Consider the following 23,552-nt stretch of genomic DNA (forward strand, 5'->3'; position numbering starts at 1 on the left):
TAACGGTGTTTTAGTCAAATGAAGGTGCGGGAGGGAGGTGTCATCGTAGCAAAGCATGTGCATATTCTGGGAGTGAGGTGAACGTCGGAGTTTATTTCCACTCTAGAAATACTGGGTGTGCACTAATACAGCAGCTGATCTGTTAACATATTTCCCTAGTTAGGAATGTTTTGATTTACTTAAAAAACATCTTTTACTAACAATCCACATCTTCTAAACATAAACTAATCAATACAATGATTGGTAAAATGAATCCTGCAATGTTTTTTTTGTTTTTGTTTTTTGTTAAAAACTGGAGGTTGACATTCTATTCTAGTAAAGCAAGGCATTAGGTTTACAGAAATGCATCTTTACTAGAGCAGCTATCCTCACCTGCAACTTGTTAGGCTGTGTTAAAGCCCACGTTATATGTGCAAAGAAATGCATTGCAAGGAAACATGCAGAGAACCAAAACAAAAATGACACTTGAGGAAACAATCGAAAGCTACATAAAAGCTTTATAAATACAATAAAATCTTAAACCCTTAATGGAGATTTCTAGCTGTTGTAGTAATATGTGATAGGTGGCACTCTAGGCTCGATGCTTTTTTGTCAAGATGTTTTTTTTGTTTTGTTTTTTTTACGTTTTATTTTCTCGTAGTAGAGCTGCGCAGGTAATTCATGCCATCTTTGGTTGACTGCAGTACTTAAGAGAAAATTAATATGATCTCAAAATAAATTTTCAACACAAAAAAGGGGGTTTGTTAGAAAAACAGCATCAACTCTCAGCAGACAACTGCGCCTCAATGTCCACTCTGCAGATGGGGCACTTCTTATTGGTGAGGAGCCACTGATCCACACACAGCTGATGGAAGAGGTGCATACATGGTAGGCGTCTGCAGGGGAAACACAGGAGAGACAATTAATTGTATGTTTATGAGAGGTGGTTGATAAGTCAGAATACAATGAGTGATGCAGCTTATACACACATGCAGATCAACTCTTTGAGTGACACTTTCAAGTCAACAACTGTCTGCAATCACCCAGGATTGTGATGTCAACTTCTAAAAAGAAAGGATGTATGCTCTATCACCACTAGTCTAAGAATATAAATGTGATGGAGGTGGTGAGGGGGGGATAAATATGCAGTCAGCTTTTCTAAAATGGATTCCTATCTTAGGTTACAAACTTTTCAATCACTGCTGATCAGCTGCTTACAGCGCGGCCCTTCTCTCTTTCTGGTGTTACCAAATAAGTCCAGATGAAATGAGTCAATCCTGAATTCAGGACTAAGCTCCTCAAAATAAAATTTGTACCTTTCCAAAGGCTGACATATTTCTTGATTACCACAAACACTGTTGTTTATTTTAAGATGATCCAACATACCATCCTGCTGCTCTAAATATTCAGCGGCGTATCAAGTCTACCGCTTAAAATAGTCCCTAAGGAATACCGTAGTTACTCCTGTTCAAGCAAGGTTTGCTAAAAATCACACTGCACAGCTGAGCCTCTTTTAAAAATGAAACAGAGCATATAGATAGTCATCAGTCATAAGGGACACTTGAGGTTATACAGAAAAGATAAAATGTAGTATAGACTTAAATTATGTATTGTAGTTTTTTTTTACTCAAAGAGCTTTCAGACAATTAGATTATATATCGACTTTTCATGTTCATTCTAAATAATTTATTTGAAAAGTTAAAAACCTCTTTCTATAATACCAACAGAGGGCAGAAAATCCTCTTCAAAAACCTGAGTCTGTGCCAAAAAGCAGCTCCATGAGGCCGGTAATTCTGAGGCACACTGGGATTTTCTGCTGATTACCTGATTACCTTTGGGTTTTTAAAAAACACACATCTCATGAGGCGGAGGCAACAACTACACCTGCCACGCCACCTGTCAGTGTTCTCAGGCTCACAGACACGCCCCTAAGATAAATTCAACATATAAAAACTGTGTGCAAAAGGCAGGACAAAACACCCAGCGGGAGTCGCATTTACCTAACGTCCTCCCCCTCCTCCAGTATTGACAGGCAGATGGTGCATTTTTCTTCTGTGTCTTCATCTGCCCCCTCGTCTTCGTCTTGCTTACCATGCAGCTTTCTCTGTTTGCGAGAAACATTTGGAAACATGAATTTTCATACACAGCATTGTTGCCACAGTAGAATCATTTCAGATGGTTAATATGCTATCAATTCACTCTCTAATCTAAAACTCTGTGGTAACATTACAGAAACTTTTTAAATTTGCAAAATAATAATAATACGGAAAACTAATTTTACAACAAACATTTCATCAGAAAGCACTACTTTGGGGACAGAGAGAATGGTCATTTTGTCCTGAAACAAAAACACGCTTTCTATCTACTGTCTCTCTGCTAAACAAATCAAACGTTATTAGCCGAATACCCTGGCCCCCAAGACTAATACTAACATCTACTGCACATGTGAGCAGAGACATGATTCCAAATTGATTTGTTTATTATTTCTCACCGATTCTGGGGTTGCGTGCATATTTTTCCCAATAGATGCCCAAGCTTCAGGGGTTAACTGTTGGTCAATGTCTCTCTCCATCACCTTCTGTATTGGGTGGCAGGGTGTTAGATTGTTTATTTAGATACATTTGGAAACCTCTAAGGAAACCTTTCCCCAACACATTCTCTGGTAAAAGACACTACAGTATGTTCTAAATGTTGGCAAAACATCAGACGATTGAAATGAGCACAAAAGACCACTGTGCACTCTGTCCCAGAATACACTGTAACAGACATGCTCATCTATATGAAGTGATTCTATTACACACAGTATAAATAAAGCTACACACACACACACACACAGTGACACGTCCTCACCTTCTTGTACTTGTGTGGGTAAGTGCACCTCTCTATGGTTCCCTGAGAGGCTCCTCGGTTCACAGTCCCCAGTCTTTCCTCTAAATGCAGCAGGTCCTAATGGAGATAGTATAAAACACTGTCAGAGTGAGGGACACATGCACACTGTAAAGACTGAAGGCTCTCTCTACATATGAAAGAGAAAAAGTTCACCTATTCTGTCAGTAATACCTTCCAGTTCAGTGCTGAAATCCTTTGAGCTTCCTCAGTCTAGGTTCTAAAAATCCTTTAATAAGACTAATGTTTGCAAGTGGGAATAAACTGTCAAAAAATCCAGTATTTTTTTTATCAGAGCTTATTCTCACCTATTGAGCCAACATGTAGTTGGCCACATTTAAGATGGTCTAGAAAAAGAAGGAAGCAGAGGAGAGAAACTAAGGGTCCCTTTCACACCTAATTTTTGGACCAGACTTCACAATTCTGAAATTGCCCTGAAACTTTGGTCCAACAGAATGAACATAGCTGGAAAACATTTTTTAAAAGGTTTGGATACTTAAACTAGTTACGGGGATTACATTAACATGCAGAGAAGAACTCAAGGTTCAAAGTGCCATCCTTGCACTTAATGGCTGATTTGCTGTGCATTTCAGTGAGCTATGGCTCTCTTGAGTTTTATTTGAATACTATTGAACAGCTGTGTTGATATGCTATGTGTATTTTGAATATAAATAAACTCATGTTATCAAGATCAAATGTTAAGGAGCCATGTGGTGATGCATAAGCTATGTCACCATGAATGAAGGAAAAACTGCTTCTCCTGTGTTTGTCTAGGAACTTAAATAAAAAAAAAATTCAAAACAAACAGACGTGCTCACCTCATAGCTTCTTCCAAAGCTCGTCATTCGAGATGAGATGTACCTAATGTGTGGGTAGGTCACTTCAGATATGCCAGTGTGCTATGAGGAGACAGACAGCGCATACACACACAACTCATTACTTTTACCTCAAGGATAACACTTCAGTGAACACTACAGTGAATAGCATTCCCGGTGGAAAGGAATGGTTGCATTTAAGTCTACCTACACTAAAAATATCTGTAGTTTTAACACAATAAGTGGAGTGGAAATGAGTGGAAAAAGAGGATCACATACATACATACATACATACATACATACATACATACATACATACATACATACATACATATATATATATATATATATGTATATATATGTATGTATATATCAACTCTATGATGATAATATAGCATCCTAAAACTGTTGACTACATTTGCAGGGAATGTAACTCAAGGATTCTGGATTTGTTGAGTGTGCACTTGAAATGCCTGATGAGCCACTATTAATTGCTAATGCATTATTCATGGTTGGTTCAGTAAACCATCCTTGAAATAACTGATGTTTTAAATAAGGGGCCAACACCATTAATCTCAGCCAGAATCCATATAAAAGAGATCCGTTTTCATGTATGCTAATGGATGCATGTGTGCTGAGGGTTTGTCTCACCATGAAGGGGATGGGAAAGTGGTGCAGTCGTGGGGGAGGGTGGTAGTGGGGCAGGTGGGAGTGCAGGTGCCCTGAAGGGTACGGTGCCACAGTTACTCCAGCCTCAATGCCAAGTTCCCTGTTGATAGAGAGCCAAGAGTCAATTTTGGAATCAGGAAAGATCTCTAGTCGACTTGAGGCTGAAATCAAAATCTATCACTCAAGTCGAAACATCTTCTGGATCATTGAACATCAGACTGCTGCAGACACTGACCAAGCTGTCCTCTGCTCAGGCTGGCGAGGATGGGAAGACATAGTTTGTGGCACATGGATGTGGTGTCCATGGCCGTAGTTGGGGTGCATTCTATGGGGGTGTGGAGGGGGCCGCTCGTGTGCTCGGCTACAAAAAAAGGGAGAGAACACACAAAGTGTGGTTAAGTACTTTTTATGTTTTCATCATCTCTGTCATCTGCACTGGATGATTTTTGTACTCACGTGGGGTGTTGCATCATCCTGCGCCTCTGAACCTCTATCCTCTGCAGCATCTCATGTTGATGGAGCCTCTGCACCGAAGTCCCCAGTACAGACATGTGGGGTGGCAGGGCCTGGTGGTCCGCAGAAATATGTTGGGCCATTGGGGCACTTGAAGTAGAGAGGTGGTGGGCAGACAGAGTAGGGGGAGGTGCCACAGCAGGGCCTGATGGCAGTGGTGTATGAAAGGTGTGGGGAATGACAAACTCGCCTTGTGAGGGGGGCTGAGGTGTCAGCTGGGGGTTTCCGTGGGAATGAGGACAGGCAGAGGATGGCTGATGGTGCAGTGAGCGTGTCAGAGAGCCATCTGGGTTCAGAAAAGATGACAGGGAAAACTATGATTACTTTATGTAAACAAATAAAAAGTTCATCAAATTACAGATTATGCTTTTTTAACAGTCGATATAAACATTCAGAGCTTACTGTAATAGGTTCCTAGCTTCGACAGAATCCATCACTGTAAATTATACATTTAATAAATGTTCATTTATTTTAAATTTGGTTCTTATGTGTGCAGAGTTCCTTGCTAACTGTCTGAGCTGCAGTGAAATAAAGAGGAGTGGAAGTCAAGGGAGAGGTGAGCATAGACACCAGCAGCCACTCTTACTACACTCCCATCAGGAGGCCCTGTCACATCGCTTCCTTCCTAAAGCTGGAATATTCTGAGTAGCAATTAACTTCTTCTGCCTGGTACAGTTCCCTTAGCACTTGGCACATTAACCATCACTAACTGTTAATTACTATTAGCATTAGGTTTTAGGAGTGTGTATGCCAGGCAGCTTTTGGTAGCTCTGCAAATCATCATGGAGCAGCTCCAAAGTGTAATTTGAAAACAGACTGAATGTTGCGTATTCTGCAGTGCATGACGGTGGTGTACTCACATGATGGGTGCATGTAATGTCTACAAGTCTGGGGTTGTGTTTGTGGCTGAGGCTGAGCCACCATGGAGGAGCTGAATGAGTCCACCACAGCTGGCTGGCTGGGCCCAGGGGTGGCATGGGAGGCATATGCGGGAGGCCGTGAGGTGGAGCCTGGGCAGCATGGGTCAAAGGCTGAAGTGCTGCCATGGAAACTAGCCCCGCTGTTTCCACTGCTGCGAACACTGCTGTTGCTCAGGTCCACTGGCAGAGTTTGCTGTGGGAGGAAGGCAGAGCCGTTAAAAGAAAAAAGTAACTTCTCTTATGGACACTAAACATGTCACTGTTCTTTCTTTAAGTAATGACTAAAGCATATCAAATTAAAGCTGCAAGCAGCATTGCGGGCCCTCGCGCACCTTGCGATCCGCGGGGTCATCGCAGTCTTCTCTCCTATGCTCTTGTCTCCTATACTCTCCTGTCCTATGCTCTCCTCTTATTTCCACAGAGATACAACGAACACATGTTTACAACCAAACTTTCCTGCTACCAGTAGGTGGCGCTATGACCGTATCATCCTATTAGCATATATATCTGTTCAGACTCGGGTCCATAGCAGTACTGTAAGATTTTGTCCACATTGCATAAAGTATATGGGTAGTACTGCATAAAACACAGCGAGTTCCTTTGTAATGGCGAACGGTCAACTTTGAGGCCACTCCCCCGCCACACGGTAATACTTTTGAAAGAGTTTTGGAATGCATCTATTCCCTATGGTGTCCTGAGTAGACACAGTGAATTTCAGCTCAATTGCATGAAGTATGTGAGGCGTGAAAAGTTTTGAAGCAGGGTCAAAAATAGGCAAACAATTGCCACAAAAGTCAAAATGGCGGACTTCCTGTTGGGTTTGGAGGCGGGGTCCAAGAGACTTTTTTGTGCGTCTTGGGGTGATACACATGTGTGCTAATTCTCATGATCCTGTGTCAAACTGGCCAGCGGGGCTACGCATTAGGGCAATAAATACAGTGAGTTCCTTTGTAATGGCGAATGGTCAACTTTGAGGCCACGCCCCCGCCACACCGTCAGACTTTTGTAAGAGTTTTTGAATGCGTCTATTCCCTATGGTGTCCTGAGTGGACACAGTGAGTTTTAGCTCATTTGGATGAAGTATGCGAGGCGTGAAAAGTTTTGTAGGAGGGTCACAAATCGCCAAAAATTAACAGAAATTTCAAAATTGCGGACTTCCTGTTGGGTTTGGAGGGGGGGTCCAAGAGACTTTTTTGTGCATCTTGGGGTGATACATATGTGTGCCAATTTTCATAATCCTGTGTCAAACCGGCCAGAGGGGCTACGCGTTGGGGGCGCTATAGAGCCATTTTTATATGTGCATTTCAAAAGTCAGCAAATTTCAAAATTTTTCGGGCGAATGAATTTTTCTACCAAGTTTGGTGAGTTTTTGGGCATGTTAAGGCCTCCAAAAATGCGATCTAAGGGGGGGAAAGAAAAAAAAAAAAAATTAAAGCTGCAAGCAGCATTGCGGGCCCTCGCGCACCTTGCGATCCGCGGGGTCATCGCAGTCTTCTCTCCTATGCTCTTGTCTCCTATACTCTCCTGTCCTATGCTCTCCTCTTATTTCCACAGAGATACAACGAACACATGTTTACAACCAAACTTTCCTGCTACCAGTAGGTGGCGCTATGACCGTATCATCCTATTAGCATATATATCTGTTCAGACTCAGGTCCATAGCAGTACTGTAAGATTTTGTCCACATTGCATAAAGTATATGGGTAGTACTGCATAAAACACAGCGAGTTCCTTTGTAATGGCGAACGGTCAACTTTGAGGCCACTCCCCTGCCACACGGTAATACTTTTGAAAGAGTTTTGGAATGCATCTATTCCCTATGGTGTCCTGAGTAGACACAGTGAATTTCAGCTCAATTGCATGAAGTATGTGAGGCGTGAAAAGTTTTGAAGCAGGGTCAAAAATAGGCAAAAAATTGCCACAAAAGTCAAAATGGCGGACTTCCTGTTGGGTTTGGAGGCGGGGTCCAAGAGACTTTTTTGTGCGTCTTGGGGTGATACACATGTGTGCTAATTTTCATGAACCTGTGTCAAACTGGCCAGCGGGGCTACGCATTAGGGCAATAAATACAGTGAGTTCCTTTGTAATGGCGAATGGTCAAGTTTGAGGCCACGCCCCCACCACACGGTAATACTTTTGAAAGAGTTTTTGAATGCGTCTATTCCCTATGGTGTCCTGAGTGGACACAGTGAGTTTTAGCTCATTTGGATGAAGTATGCGAGGCGTGAAAAGTTTTGTAGGAGGGTCACAAATCGCCAAAAATTAACAGAAATTTCAAAATTGCGGACTTCCTGTTGGGTTTGGAGGGGGGGTCCAAGAGACTTTTTTGTGCATCTTGGGGTGATACACATGTGTGCCAATTTTCATGACCCTACTCAAAACAGGCCAGGGGGGCAGGCAGAAAAACCTATGAAAACACCACATTTTGTGTAGTCAGTAGGTGGCGCTCTGTCAAAGCCTCAATATTGTTGTATAGATGTGTTTAGGGTCAGACTCTGATCATACATGTGACATTTCGTACAGATCGGACAGAAAACGAAGAAGTTATAGAGACTTTCTGTGTCCTCAGAAATGGTCAAACTTTGAGGCCACGCCCCGGCCACACCGTCAGACTTTTGTAAGAGTTTTGGAATGCGTCTATTCCCTATGGTGTCCTGAGTGGACACGGCGAATTTCAGCTCAATCCGTTGAAGTATGCGAGGCGTGAAAAGTTTGGCAGCAGGGTCACACATCGCCAAAAATGGCCACAAACCTTCAAATGGCGGACTTCCTGTTGGGTTTGGAGGGGGGGTCCAAGAGACTTTTTTGTGCGTGTTGAGGTGATACATATGTGTGCCAATTTTCATAATCCTGTGTCAAACTGGCCAGAGGGGCTACACGTTGGGGGCGCTATAGAGTCATTTTCCTATGTGCGTTTCAAACGTCAGCAAATTTCAAAATTTTTCGGGCGAATGAATTTTTCTACCAAGTTTGGTGAGTTTTTGGGCATGTTAAGGCCTCCAAAAATGCGATCTAAGGGGGGGAAAGAAAAAAAAAATAATAATCCTAAGGGTTTCAATAGGGCTCTTGCACCATTCGGTGCTCGGGCCCTAAAAAAAATCCTAAGGGTTTCAATAGGGCTCTTGCACCATTCGGTGCTCGGGCCTTAATAAAATCTATTTTTCACTGTTGTAGTTTGGGAGTTATGTTTTCCCTCAGTCACTAACTACATTCTGTTTCAAGAGAAAGGACATAACAGTCCTAAAGCACATTGGTATGTAGCCATACCTGGTCATGGTAGTGGGCCGTGTTACTGCTGCTACTGCTGTTGCTGCTGCTGGTAACTCCAGCGCAGGGGGCAGGCAGAGCGCTGGGTCGCTCCACAGGACAGCTCTGCTCTTGAAAGGGCATAGTGCCCAGGGGCTGTGGTGCTGGGTGATGGACATGATGGAGAAAGTGGTGAGCGTTGCTGTGGCTGTGCTGAGAGCCACTGGTCTGCTGAGAAGATGATGACTGCAGGCAGCTGGAGTGGGAGTGGCTCAAGGACAGGTGACCAGGGGAGGGACCTCCACACGGGGAGTGCTGCTGACAGCAGGATGGGAGACGGGGCATGGCCGTGCCTGTGTTCTCTCCGGCTGTCCCTGACAAACCAGATCTGCTGTCATCTGATAAAAGTAACATGAATGATTAGATAAAAACAGAGGATAAGGCAGCAGGTTACAGGGTAGAAAGATAACAAAGATACAGGTGACATATAGGGACTTGTGATCACACTGAGATTTTGAGAGATTTTTTGTAGCAGCTGAATAGTTCATCTTGATCCTGTATCTGGGTAAGAGTTTAAAATCAGGTCTACAGCAACTGGTTTCAACACAGCATATCCTGTCTTACCCTCTGTGGCTGTGCGAGCAGAGCCACTTGGCCTCTGTGTGTGCATACTTTCAGGTATTGAACCTGGGCAGCTAGTGGAAGGGCCTGGGGCATCATTAAGCTCTGAGGTAGAGGCATGGTGGGAAGATGATGATGAGGACGACCTGACTGTTTGAGGGTGAATGCTGCCAGAGGTTGTTGGCACAACTGAGAGATCTGGAAGAAAGAAAACAGAGTATGGTTCAGAAGACGTGCTTTACCAGCAAGATCTAGCATGCACATGAAAACTACGCCATGAGTCCAACCGTCTCCAGTTTAAATTCTGGGATATCCTTGGAAAAAGTCAGCAGAGTCAGCTTGAGTTTGAAATGACAAGTACTGATTCTAAAAAAAACTCCTTTTGTGCTGAATGTGGTTCAAAAACAACACTACAGCATCATATACATTAAACACAGCTCCTCAGATTTTACTGATACATTTAGATGGACTGTAGCATGTGTGTACTTGTCTGCAGAGGCTTAGCAGCCAAGTAGAGGAGCAGACCTTATTAGCATTCCACTGTGTGCTTTCCATCCGCTTTTCATATTCACAAATTAATTTTCCCTCTTTCCCCTAAGAAATGCAAATACTCTCATACTCGTGCTACAGCCTTTTGCCATCTATCATGGGTGTGGGCTGATCAGACTTAAGACACAAACACCCAAGTTCACAAAGCAGCCATCTTTTATAGAAAATGAAGTACACTTACCATCTGAAAAGAAATACAAATGTTTATAAATGTGGATACAACTATGCTAATGTAAATCTATGTTGTAACTGGACAGGTAACTGATGTTATGGCACAATAACAATGATATATTTGTTCTAAATATTTGCCTCTAGCAACCACTGATGTCCTCATTGCTCTTTAAAACAAGCATAATGCTAATATTTGTAGAAACTAAAAGGAAAATCAAGATGTCCATGTGTAGCCCAACTTGAGGTGTTTAGTGTATTTGTGAAGTACAAATTAATTTCTGTGTGTTCTTTAAATCCATCTTGACATCACCTTTTATACGTTGATGATAAAATATTAATTAGTTTGATTTCTACTAATTTTGGCTAATAGGAACAGCTTTTCTTTTTATTTATCGTATTACAATTACATATACACAGCATCTTGTGTACAGAACTCATTTATTCTTATAGCTGGGAGGGGGCAGATAAGTGAAAAAAATAAAAGTGTGCCCAGCCCTATTTTGATAAGATATAGTTATCAATAAATTTGGAAAGATGACTCTTCTTAATTTTGTATTACCATCTTCATCAACAGTGAGGTCCACCACCTCCCCAGCAGTCTGACGCAGTGGTTGGATGACAGTGGAGAGTCTGTGACGTCCACGTGGTTCCTGAAGACGATTCTGGGAACAACTATTAGCCCAAATCCTGCCAAGACCCCCCACAGAGCGTGACCTAAAGATACAGAGACATAAAAAAATACTGTTACAGCACACTGGTGTACAAGGCCACCTGGAATATTCTCACAGCTCAGTGAAGCATTTGGTTCTTCAGAGACTGATCCTCAAAAGTTCATTTCCAGGAGAGCAACAGCAGCTGCTTTAACAAAAAGATGCTGGCACAACAGTATTATCAGACAAGTCTTCATAATCAGTACAGTAATTATAATGCAAAAAGGTGAATGATATGACAAGGAGCTCAGGAGTACATGATGGGATACAAAACATTATCGCACAAACAGAACATATCTGAGCACAAGGCCATACGTTTAATACAATTGGAGACAAAATTATTACCCCCTCCATGAAACTGACATTATTTTACATTGTACACAGAAACAAAACTATTTCCCAAAACTTTAAAACAACAAGTTGGTATCAGGAGGCTTGTAATTCTGACTATAACTGCAGATTGGCACATAGCTTGTTTAAGCTATGCTTAAATGGACATCTGCTTTGCCGGAAAATACAGCTTATTCTCTAAGGACTGCCACCACGGGCTGCTCATCCATGACTACTCACCATTTAAATCTAAATCTCCTCACACACCTTTCTTTTTTTTCTACATTTCACTTAAATGCTCGACACCTCTCTTTCTCTGCCTTTGGCCCTTTTTCTCTTCTTCCTTTTAATTTTCTCCCTCAAAGGCTCCTGCCGCTCTATCCTCCTTGCCTCTGAGACTGGAGTGAGAGACCAGGGAATAGCCACTTTTCCCTCCCAGGTGCTACAAAGCCAGGTGATCAGAGGGAGGAGGAATGAGCCTGAGGGACAAGAGACAAGAGACTGTATGGGGAGTGCCGTAAAGCTGGATACCATGGTGCTTTGTAGCTGGGGAATTTCACTGCTGCTAAATGAGAGATTTTAAAAAAACATACACAAGAGCTATGGGATTATAGAATGTATCTGAGTGCCAACAACCCTAATCTCAATTTCTGGTGTGTTGAACGAGATTACCCTAACCTCAGTGATGAGTCACAAAAACTTCATAAATTACCAAGTAATTAGAAAAATCTGTTTTCATTTGCTTATGTTTTCAACAGAGCAAAGAAAACCTGGTCAGGTAAATGATTGGCTGGGGTCAAAGTGGTATAATAGAGAAAGAAAAGTAAATATAAAAGATGGTTAGCATAATAAATTACGTTTTATTGAGTCATTTTTCTCACTGTAAGAGACCATCGGACAGTTTTTTTTTACTGTTACTATAGGTTTATTTGAACAGTAAGAGACAGAAGAATAACAAACAAATCCAGAAAAACACATTTCAAAAAAGTTGTCAATTAATTCACATTTTCATTAATGAAGTATTTGATCACCTATCAATCAGCAAGATTTCTGGCTCCCAGGTGTATTTTATAAAGGTAAGACATTGTGACATGTCACCTGTATCAGTCCAGATTCCAAACTCTTCACTATGTCAAAGACCAAAGAGCTTTTCAAGAGTGTCAGGGACAAGACTGTGGACCTACACAAGGCTGGAATGGACTAGGGATCGAATACTAATTTCATTCATGAGAATGAGAACTAATCTATAACTTGTTTGCCTTTATCTGGATTTGTTTTTTTATTGTTCCATCTCTCACTGTTGAAATAAACCTAACATTATAGCTGATTATTTCTTTGTTGGTAGGCAAACGGTTACGGTTCAAATATTGTGTAAGTGTATATGTATATAGATTTTTTTTATCTCTTCGCTGCACTTTGCAAGTAATTGATAAACTAAAACCATTGATAACAATATTTTTGAATTTATTTTCCCTTTACTTTTAGATCCTGACAAATTTTAACTATAAGTAAGTAATGTTATGGAGTTTTAAATTATTAATTGACTATTCTCAAAACACATTCAAGAATCAGCTTTGATCCCATTCCTCGAAGTGTTTAGTGCAGGAAATGCCTTACACTCTGCTGTTTGTGACAAGGGGGATTCCCATTAGCTCACACTGTCTGCTGAACTCCAGTTCAGTTTCCTGTGAGGCTTGATGCACACTGCTAGTGGAATAAAGGAGGAAACGTCATACTTTCACTCATCACTTCATTTTGCAAATCACTAAGGCCAACCTTGTGCCCAACATGTAAACATACACTTCTCAAACACCCCAAAACACACACAGCAGTGAGGGTGGTATTCATAGAGGCGGAGGAGACATGGTTGTTGTAATTGGCCAGCCACCTCAGCTGTGGGTTGATCCCAAGGAACAGGACTTCTCACCAGGGAAGAGCTCCTAATTAAGCAGACCTGGGATTATTTTGTAAATATCTGTTTACCACTGTCACCCCTGAGGGTAAGGTGGTGGCAGCAAAGAGGAAAACAGTATATTGTAAATATGAACACTATGGGAATGGGTGGCTTGGCAAAGCTGAGATTGTGCCAAGCCGAGGTGATGTGAGCTACATACCCCGGGGATCAGAACAGAGCTGAGGGCTGTGCACTGCGGTAATGTAGGTACTGATGCTACAGACAGCTAAGGGGAGTTAGTAAATTTAAAGGGAGGGGATCATGCTAGGCGGAATAGCACTTTGTAATGAGCAGTAAACATTTTGAGGCATCAGACTCTGGCTGACAAACTATTGAGTTTGTCTTCATAATTCCTTATGTGTCAGCACAGAAGAGACAACTTCCTGGAATCCTGGAGACAGACATACAGCATGTGTTGATCTCACTGAAACACTTGACCCTGCTAATGTGCATATCCTGAGCTGATCTGCAGACTCAGGGCAGGGGCTGATCAAGGCCTTTTTTAATTGATCCATGTCAGCTATATAATCCTTGTTGATTGTAACTCATGGGACTCTGCCAAGTAAAGCACACAGTGTACCGTTAAAACACCAACATCTTGCACTGCTTTTCAAGTGTGTGAATTCTTGAGTCACATGCACTAATAAACACAAACCCAGAGTTTGAATTTTGGATAATCACAGGCAAACTGACAGGCAGAGGTTTGGTGTTAAAAATTTAACTTTTCTGGATTTCAGTATTTTTTGGCCCTAACTAATAAAGTTCTGCTAAAGTCCCAATTTAGTTACTGAAAATCAACAATATATGCATGCTGGGAGTAAAATGAGCCAATGCACATCAAAAACATCTGTGTGCAGTTTAATAATCTATACAAAATAACCACTACTTTCATTTGTTCAAATTCAAAGTATAGCTGGTTTAAATTAGAATTAAATGAATCTCATCGGAGACAGCCAATTAACCAACTGACCAGTAAAAGAGATACTTGATTAGGACCGTCTTAAATACTACCAGCAATATATATCTGTGGATGCTCTCATTCATCCAGGTCATGTTATGTCCAACAGTTTAAATGTAGGCAACTGGACTCACGTATTTTTTTCTAAAGTCGTTTTGCCACTCCCCCCGAGTGGCTTCCTCAGTTCTGCTACTAGAAATATAGTATATTTTGTATGTATGTATGTTTGTGTATGCATACACAATGTGTCTATGTTGACATGATCCCACACAAACACACATTTACAATTAGACCACTGGCTGTGTGAACAAAGATTTCATTGCTCATTCTGTTGGCCTTTGATTCTCCACCCTCCTGCTGCACTGCTGCCCATCCCCCCTCCAGCAAGGCTCATCCCCACATTCTCTAGCGAGACAGGACATCTTTGAAAGTGAGGAAAACAGGCAGATTAGACCCGCCATGGCATTCCAAGCCTGGAGTAATCACTTCCTGGAACTATTTTCAGATATTACTGATAGATGAATTTGAAGTGGGGAGGAAGAGAAGACAGCTAAAAGAGATATGAAAAGTAAGACAGATGGAGGTTAACACATAAAAGCAGAGGTTTGTAAATCGAGCTGCATAATCGCCTCCATAAGAAATTAGGGGAATACTGACACAGGAAGTCGTATTAGGAGAAAGAGGAAATAAGCTTCTCAATGGGGTGAGGAAAATGGATGTGGCTGCAAGGGATGACAATGGTAGACCTATTCTGCAAATCGATTTCTCACATTTAGCATAGTTTCAGATAAACAAAACTGTGATCCAATTTTCTAATCATTCACCGTCTAATACTCTGAATATTGTTAACAGGTCACCAACCCATGCCAGGGGTTGCACTACACACAGTCTGATCTGGTATAGAATAGAATAAGTTTCAAGACATTGCAAACAATTTTTCATGCACAAAAGCAATTAACAAAACTTAAATGTGACAGTTTGGATTACACATTTAAATTATTATGAACCTTTAGGGCAGGCAACTAGTTAGCTTGACAGGAAATGTGAAGTATCTCAAAAGAGCAACAACAAGAGCACCGAGCAGATCCCCTTAGAGTGATGTGGTTTCATGGATATAAACAAGTAGGCATGCAGCTCTCCCATGGCTGCTTTCTCTGGGCAATGTAAGCAGAGCTATGGAATCCATGAGCCAAGCAATTCTGCAGAGGCACAGTACTCTGCCCCACCCTCCAACTTGTGTTTGAACACAAGCAATTAGCAACCTGCACCTACTCTTTTCCAGTTCTGTTAAACTGACTGCAGACACTAAAATAGCCAATGAATGTCAGGTTAACTGGGATTGACTAAGATACATACTTCTTCATTATAAAACATTAATTATTATATTAACATTCCAAAGTATTAATCAATGCATTTATATGTAAACAAACATTTAACTTATTTGGATTTCAACAACTTTTGAGTATGTGTGTTGTAGTCACTGTGATAATTGATATTTAGTAGTGACCAGAATGGCAGAATCTATTATTATTCACTGTGAAACTGAAAGATCTAAGTAAGCAAAAAAATCTCATTTGAAACCTTTTGACTTGTTATGCTGCTACATCCACTTCCTCACTGCATATTCAAATGAGACTACTTATTTCAACCTGATTGGTTTTCAGATGACTGCAACATATTGTTCACAATCTCTATTCAGTCCTTGTTCACAGTCATGAACACACCAAGTACACAAGAGCTCATCTACAGGATGTGTGATCCAGTCAGTAGCTACAAACATGGCTTACCTGCAGAGCAGCACACTAAAAGCACCCACAAGTGTCAACTTTCTGTTTTCAAAAGCAAACAGAAAGCAATATAGCTAACAATAAATAAACTGAGTAATGGATGTTATGTTGATGTTTGCACAAAAAAAGGAGGTTCTTCATGCTCTAAAGAAAGGGAAACAACAGCACATGACCAGTCATGCAAAAATTACAGGGAAAATGTTTTCTCCGCAGCCACAAGCTCCAGCTGACCTAACTAGTCACAAAAAATGCCTAAATTATTGTGTCACTTTTCAATCTGATTAAAGGCTGATTTATAGCTCTGCAGAAAACCCCTTCATTATGCTGCTCTACATTTTCTGCTCTACTGGTACTACATGTTTTGTTGGATTCCATTTTACTAAAAGCCAATTACAAATATTAGGTTATTATAAAACAGGTGGCACTTAACTCCGACCAAGGATAGCACAGTAACAGAAATCTGGTACCTTATATAAAATATCCCACACTATGTACTATCAAACAAAGTGGTAATGATAGTATGATTTCTAAACATGTCAATAACTGAATGATATAACTTCACTGATTAGACAATAACCACATTCCTATATCACTGTATAGCAGGTGTCAAATTCAAGTATTTCACTCCACAGAAGAGATCATATAACTTCAGGCTGATTTATATCAGAGACTTATTTCTGTGCCTACCTGAATCCATCTCCGACTGTGACAATCTCCACCTCGCTGTCTGTTGAGGTGACATTGATCTCCTCACTTGCAGGGACAGGAGGAGGAGGAGGAGCTGGAGATGCCTCGATCACCACCACGTCCTCATCCAGAGCACCTGAATACAGTGAAAGTTGGTTTAGTACTATAGTATACTGTATGCAATCAGACAAAGAGAAAGAAGGCATCAAACCACAATAAAACATGTGACTTTTTACTCTTCTAATAAGATTTTGATAATCATTAAGGATTTATGTGACTAGTTTAACTGAATATTAATAAACCAGTGTGACAAACGGCCAATTAATAGCAGAAAAAAAAAAAAAAATCATAAAGGCTCGAGTATGTTACATGATTTTCTTCCCTTTACCCTTTTCCATGTCTGCATTGTTACCTAAAGTTGATGTCATAAAACCTGCTCAGTAGATATTTTTACTCTATCAACATAATTGGACTTGATTTTAAACACATTGCAAACACTCTGTGAATCAATATTGTCAGTTTTCATGTTACAATAAAGTAACGTATAAAGTAAAGTATTGACTGACAAAATGCAGCCAATCTCCCTAAGCATCCTACATATTAATGCCACTCATGTCATACACAAGGAACCCAGTTTATCACACTGCTTGAACAAGTTAGTCATGGCAAACTAATTTGAGACAAATGAATCATTCTCCTCAGCCTTTTTAATGGTGAGAACGAACCTGTGCCATAGGAGGGTAATAATGCCTACCCAAGTATTTATAAATGGATTTAGGTACTGCACACAAAGCTAAATGTGCGTGTTTATTTAAGGGATAAGTTGAACAATAATAAGACTTGTTTACTTGCGTGTGCGTCTCATGCCTGTTTCTAATTATTGTCTCAATTTCTCAGTGTAAGTGATTGTTGCTGACTCATACATCGGGAATATGAGTCAAACTTAAACATAACTAACTAAGCTTTCCACATAAATCTCACACAAAACTTTTCTGGCATCTAGCAGATAACAAAGACACTATTGTCATTCCATGTACTGTAAAAACTGACATGTAGATATTTTATGTACCACTATGGTGTCTAAGAGATGCAACCAATATGAGCACTGCTTTCACTTCATCTCAAACTAACTGCTTCTTTGCTTAAATTACTCAGTGCCAAACCTAATCTGAGCCCAAATGCTTGGTATGATAGTGGAGACCGTATTTTTGTACACATCAGTAGTGAAGTCCATAACTCCCCAGTGTGATTTCGATTTCAACTCCCTCGAGAGAGATGCTGCTTAGCACCCTCTGCAAGTCTAGCTCCCTGGCACTCGGGTGAAGCCTTCATCGAGTCACACAAACAACAACACCTTTCCACTTGGTGGAAGATTGTAACCAATATGTGCACAGTATGGTTAGGCAAACAATGCCAAATACTACCATTCAAATGCCTTTGAACAGCAGGTTATGAATAAGAGGCCATGCTTTGAACTAACTCCTATCAATAATGCAAAAAGGCAGTATACCGGTATATTTTATAAATTATAGGATTTTTTTATCTTAAAAACAATCCAGGTGTGATCTGTATTAAAAGTAAATTGGCTATGATGTTGTTGTCAAAGTTTCTTCTGTTAGATCACACACCCACTGGGACCCTGGACATTTCAAAGGCAGGTTTCATTGCTTTCCCCTGCTGTAAACAAATGCCTTGTTTTTCCTCTGAGACTGACTGTTTCTATGCAAAGGCTGCTGCTCAACAGTGTCTTAGTTTTCCCCCACCTGCCTCCCACCGCAGAGGCACAACAACTAGCTTCCATTCTCCCCAGGGCCACAACAACAGAAATATTGCTGAGGCTAAATGGCTACATGGGAGAAATAATGAACCAAGGTAGAGGTGAGGCTTTTCATAGGGACCTTTCTATTGCTGCAACTGAGGGCAGGAAGTTATGTTAGAAGCTGCATAAACCTTGTTGCTCCAACAGGTACAGATGACAGTTTCCTAAGTTTGGTATTTCTTTATAGGTGTTGTCTAACAGTCTTATGTATGTTGCAACACACTTATAGATTTTGTTACTGAAAGCCTGAAAATCACCTGCTTTAGCAAGCTGACATCAATTGGGGTTTTCCCTTTCCATTAGTGCTAGCCTGCTTTAGCCACAGAGGCCCTTGCTTTTATTAGGGCGGACCATGTTAAACCTTCTCTTAGCTGTGTCTTCGTCAGCTTTACTTATATATCTGTGCTTGGAGTAGCATCTTTCTTTGTGTAGCACACAGTCATTACATGAATCTCTGTGGTTTGAAGTTTATTTTCATTCTGAGAAATCAGGCTGCAAAAATACAGATCACACAAGTAGCTGATTTTCCCTAGTGATCCTTATAAAATCCAGGTTCTCACACCACAAACTCATAATATCTGATTCTTGCATTATCTGTTCTTTAGCCTACAGAGTCTGATGACACAAGAATTACCCCACTGAGCTTTCTATAGTTTGCCATGTTTTTTTACCATAATAGATCTCGTTATGTACAATGCAAAGATTATGATGCAATGGCATTTACCTGTGGCTACAGCAGCACTGTTGGGCTGGCTGCTTGTGCTGCTGACATCTACATAGAGCTCATCTTCTGCTTCAGTAGAAGAAGGGGAGGACGAGTCACTGCTCAGCTCCTCGCTGGAACTACTGGTGCTATGGAGTAAAGCATACTTCCTACGTGCTATCACTTCACGTTTCTTCCTCTGCAGTAGTAGTCGCTCCTTTTGCTTCTGAGTCCGCTGACTTCCTCCAGGAGCTGTTTTCACAAAGCGTTTCCTATGCAGAGGCCGTCGGTTGCTCAGACACGGCCCCTTCAGCAGCACCGACTCAGCCTCAGACCGCACCCACTTATGAGAGCGATTCCCCCGAGTTCGACCCAGAACAGGGCGCAGACCAATTCCAGTGGCTCCTCCTGTTGCCAGGGCAGGAGCCTTGTGTTGCCCCCCTGTTGCTCCAGCTTCCCCCTCTTCTTCTGAGCTAAGAGTGTCCGAGTCCCCAAATCGCAGGCTAGATGAGGGGGAGGAAGCACAGTCACTAAAAGAGGACTCGTGATTATGTTCATCCTCGCTGGGGTGCTGTAAAAGTTCTACTCTGGGACGCTGAGGTGCCAGTGAACTCTCACTGATGTGGCCCTCCTTCAGCGTACAGTCTGACGGCCCAGCCTGTTGACCTTTTCTTTTTCTGCGCCCAGGGAGGCTACGTTCTGAGTCTTTGTGCGTCCCTGTGTCCCTCAGAGGCCGATGCCTGGACTCACACAGGGTCTCAAAATCACTGCCTGCCTTTCCAATCACCTCCATGTTATTAGGGAAGCTCTTGGCTGCCTCCATGGGCTCCTTCAGCTGCTCCTGTCTGCTGGCGGCCTCTGACGGCACCTCACTCTTCATGGTGGCCGGTCTGTCCTCACAGGGCAAACACCAAATGCAGTTACATTAATCCCTAGGCTTCCGTCCACTGCATCTTATGAACACCTTAGGAACAAAGGGAGATGCACAAGTCACTTAACAATAAAACAAAACAAAATACTAGGGAAAGTACTCCAAATGGAGGTCTGACCAATGTGATAAAAATATTCTATGATCTAAGTCATTCAAGAAATGTATTGCTAACTAAAATCATCAGGGAAACAAATTAAAAGCAAGTCAAGAGTGGCCTATTCAAACAGCTTGCAATGATGAAGTTAACTCCATGGATGAAATAAAGCAATCTGATCCAATATGCTTCAGTGTGCTATGAATATGACTAAATCTAGTATTCATACCATTAATATAACAAAACATTTAATGTACCTCTCTGACTATAAATGTGATAATCCTGTATAATAAAAGTACACAGTCAACAGTAAATTGTTTTTATCTTTCCAGCTTTTTACTGATTAAGCAAAAGCATATAAGCAAGAAAACCAACCCTTGATATACCTATACCAACCCTGCATGAGGTAAATATGTTAACTCACCGACTAATTCTGTTTAGCATGACAAATTAAGACAGCGTGACCAAAAGCTGGCCATTATAGATGGAAAATAAATAGTCTGAGTCAAAAGAAATGAATGACTCAATGTCGATGCTTCATTGGTGATTCAAGGAATCATTTGAATCAGACTAAATTAGATCTTAAAGGGAATATCAACCATGAAAGTAATTCTCATGCTCAAGTTAAGACTTTGAGACAGTTTGTGTTAAATTTGGATGCACTGACAAGTAGATCCCAGAAGAAAGAGACACTATTAAGCATGTATAATTTCCCAGTACAACACCAAAATCCAGCATCACAAAATATTTAGATACATACAAAAAAAGTTTGTCTTAAGACTGTGTGTACTTTTGGTAAAGCACATTGGTGGCTGCATCCCTTTGCCAGCCACCAGTCAGCGTTAGCACCACTGACTATAATACTGGGAAAGCTTGGTTTTCAAACTGGCAAGGAAGGAAAAAAATCAATCTCTATGTTTTGGGAAGCAACTGCAATGTTTCAACTGCCACAAAGTGTATTTACAATATACTAAATCTCTGTAATAAATGAAGCTTTCTTTATCTTTTACTCATCCAGTACTCATCCATCATGTCCCAGTACGGATCAGCACAGTAACTTTAGTACAGTCTAATGCACCATCATTGCATGCAGATATATCACCCACAGCAACAAGCCAACCACACTTCTTGATATGATGTAATCAGAAAACAAAAATTACACTGCTACTATTTCAGAAAGTGAACATATTGTGGCCATGGAGATATGTGATGTGAGACAAGACAAATAATACCAATGATACGGCAGTCCACATCTTTTGCTGGTACCAAACACATTTCACATTTCATTGTGAAATGTGGATATCCTGCTTAACTGAGCATTGGAAATGAACACAATGTCTCATAACATCTTACCTATCTTTAAAAAACATTATATTAGCATCTCTAAAATATTTTATGGGACTGCAGCAGAGGTGTAAAAACCCACTTGGGAGTTTTCCACCCTTTTGACAGTGTCTCAGTACCACAATTCTAGTACAGTTCTTCTCATTCGTGAGGTTAGTTATGCCAGACTCGATTTGGTTGTGATATGAAATGTACGATGCAGTACATTTTCTTTGCTAATTTAGAGGCAAAAGCAATGTCATTGCATTCTCAGCATATGTCACAACAACGTGCTGGTTGTCACTTGACTGAAGGATGCAACTTCTATGAGAGAGGGATGCACGAGATTCTGTTGCAGGGGGTGATTAATTTAAGTCCCCCTCCAAACTATCAATGAAACACAGAACACTGCTCTTTTTCCCTTTCTATATGACTCACTGATTAGTGAGAGTCCTCCAGACAGACATGCATGGATTTAGTGGCCTCAAAGGACAATCCTAAATGTAAAAAAGAATCCCAAAACATTATGGCTGAATATATAAGATTATCGAGGTTGACCATTTAAAAGGACCGTCAGGAAGTGAAAAAAAGATGGTATGACTACCCAGCCCTAGAAATGTCATTAGTAAATTTAAGATGTACGACTAAGCCAGGACTGCTGATGTCCAGAATACTTTCTGACTCTGAAACAACTACCAACCCCTGTGATTAGGCTGGCAAAAACAGAGCTACACAGATTTATTCCGCTTGACAGTTTCGAGTCTAAAACAGGGGCTAAGCATTCTACAACGCTTAACAATTACAATAAGCCCAGCTGTCTATCTGTGTCCCACAAACGCTGCTGATGAGACTGAGGCCACATAAAGTGGTGATAATAAAGAGCCATTAAAATACATACATTAAGTGTTGCTAGTTACATTACTCCGATAACAAATCAAGGGAAACCAAAGTGAACATTTAGCCATCCAGTCGGAGAAATACTCCAGACAGAAGACAACAAAGACAACACGTACCTGGGTCTAAGTCCTTTTTTCAAATTGTGTCACCGTATTTTTAGCAACATGCGAGGTTAGATCCTGTGGAAAATAATAACGAACGTTGAAAACAGGTAGTTATCTAAGTATTAACCCTAATTACAACTAGGCAGGCCTGTACAGAAATCGCGACCAGAGGACGGCAGTGGCTGGGATTGTGAAACTGACAACACAGTCCCGAGCCGAGAACCTAAATCGAAGGCAATGGGCCCTGGATCGCTACGAGCTAAGCTAAGGCTAGCTCTCACTTCACTCAACAAATTGTCGATTATACTCAGCCATTTTGACTCACAGCAGACTCTTAACGTCTCTCGAAAGCTAATACGACCTCTCTGTTATGTCTCTATTTGACAAGATAGAAATGTCTCACTATTTGCCCTCGACGAAGTTCCCATTCCTGCCTTCCGAGGCATCCACTGTTGTTTACCCAGCAGGTCGTCTGTTTGCTGGCTACTGCTACTACTCAGTTGTTGCTCTGATTTCCGCATGGGGGCGCAGCATCCCCATCGACTATCAGCTATTTTACGACACTTTGCGACAGTGTAATTTAATGTTCTTTATACTTCGACGCAGAAGTGTAAATAAAACTTCACCAAATAGGAAACGCTTCCTCATCGTATATTGATTGTTAACACAAACAAGAGGGAGAATTATAAGTCTCTAGTCTTATTGTTGCTTTACATGTATCGCCTCCTAAACCATTGATTCTAAATACAAGCGCGCCCACTAGGGGATAAAGGTTTGACAAATGTAAATACAAGATGCTCAAAATGTGTAATTGCATACATTGTTTATAATGCCTTTATCGTGGTAATCTATGGCTCCATAATAATAAGAACCGAGAGACCTTTAC

General features: G+C 41.1%; 1 protein-coding gene across 4 annotated transcripts; it reads right to left on the minus strand.

Annotated features, from left to right (window-relative positions):
* Positions 1 to 263: 263 nt before the first annotated feature.
* rnf111 (ring finger protein 111) lies at positions 264 to 23,175 on the minus strand. 4 transcript variants are annotated; one of them, XM_028401851.1, is made up of 16 exons: positions 23,070 to 23,166; positions 22,679 to 22,741; positions 19,339 to 20,281; positions 16,796 to 16,931; positions 10,929 to 11,083; positions 9,653 to 9,847; positions 9,050 to 9,426; positions 5,723 to 5,975; positions 4,806 to 5,148; positions 4,585 to 4,710; positions 4,332 to 4,449; positions 3,684 to 3,764; positions 2,830 to 2,925; positions 2,471 to 2,557; positions 1,980 to 2,083; positions 264 to 875 (listed from the first exon to the last, which is right to left on the minus strand). In XM_028401851.1, exons 3-16 carry the CDS (start codon positions 20,195 to 20,197, stop codon positions 758 to 760), a joined length of 3,048 nt encoding a protein of 1,015 aa, XP_028257652.1. In that variant the 5' UTR covers positions 20,198 to 20,281; positions 22,679 to 22,741; positions 23,070 to 23,166; the 3' UTR covers positions 264 to 757. The 4 variants fall into 4 exon arrangements, with proteins under 4 accessions (XP_028257652.1, XP_028257651.1, XP_028257653.1 ...); XM_028401850.1 differs by lacking the exon at positions 22,679 to 22,741 and having other exon boundaries at positions 23,070 to 23,175; XM_028401852.1 differs by lacking the exon at positions 22,679 to 22,741 and having other exon boundaries at positions 22,992 to 23,142.
* Between the last annotated feature and the right edge of the window lie 377 nt (positions 23,176 to 23,552).

This window comes from Parambassis ranga, chromosome 3 (genome assembly GCF_900634625.1).
Source record: "Parambassis ranga chromosome 3, fParRan2.1, whole genome shotgun sequence".
NCBI classification, from domain to species: Eukaryota; Metazoa; Chordata; class Actinopteri; family Ambassidae; genus Parambassis; species Parambassis ranga.

Bases quoted from the DNA above. Each gene is read 5' to 3' on its own strand.
- rnf111 (XM_028401850.1), bottom strand. From the start codon at position 20,197: ATGAAGAGTGAGGTGCCGTCAGAGGCCGCCAGCAGACAGGAGCAGCTG. The intron at 9,848-10,928 runs GTAATACAAAAT...TCTTTCTTCCAG, and splicing joins CCTCACTGTTGATGAAGATG to ATCTCTCAGTTGTGCCAACA. The intron at 5,149-5,722 runs GTGAGTACACCA...TTCTGAACCCAG, and splicing joins ACATTACATGCACCCATCAT to ATGGCTCTCTGACACGCTCA.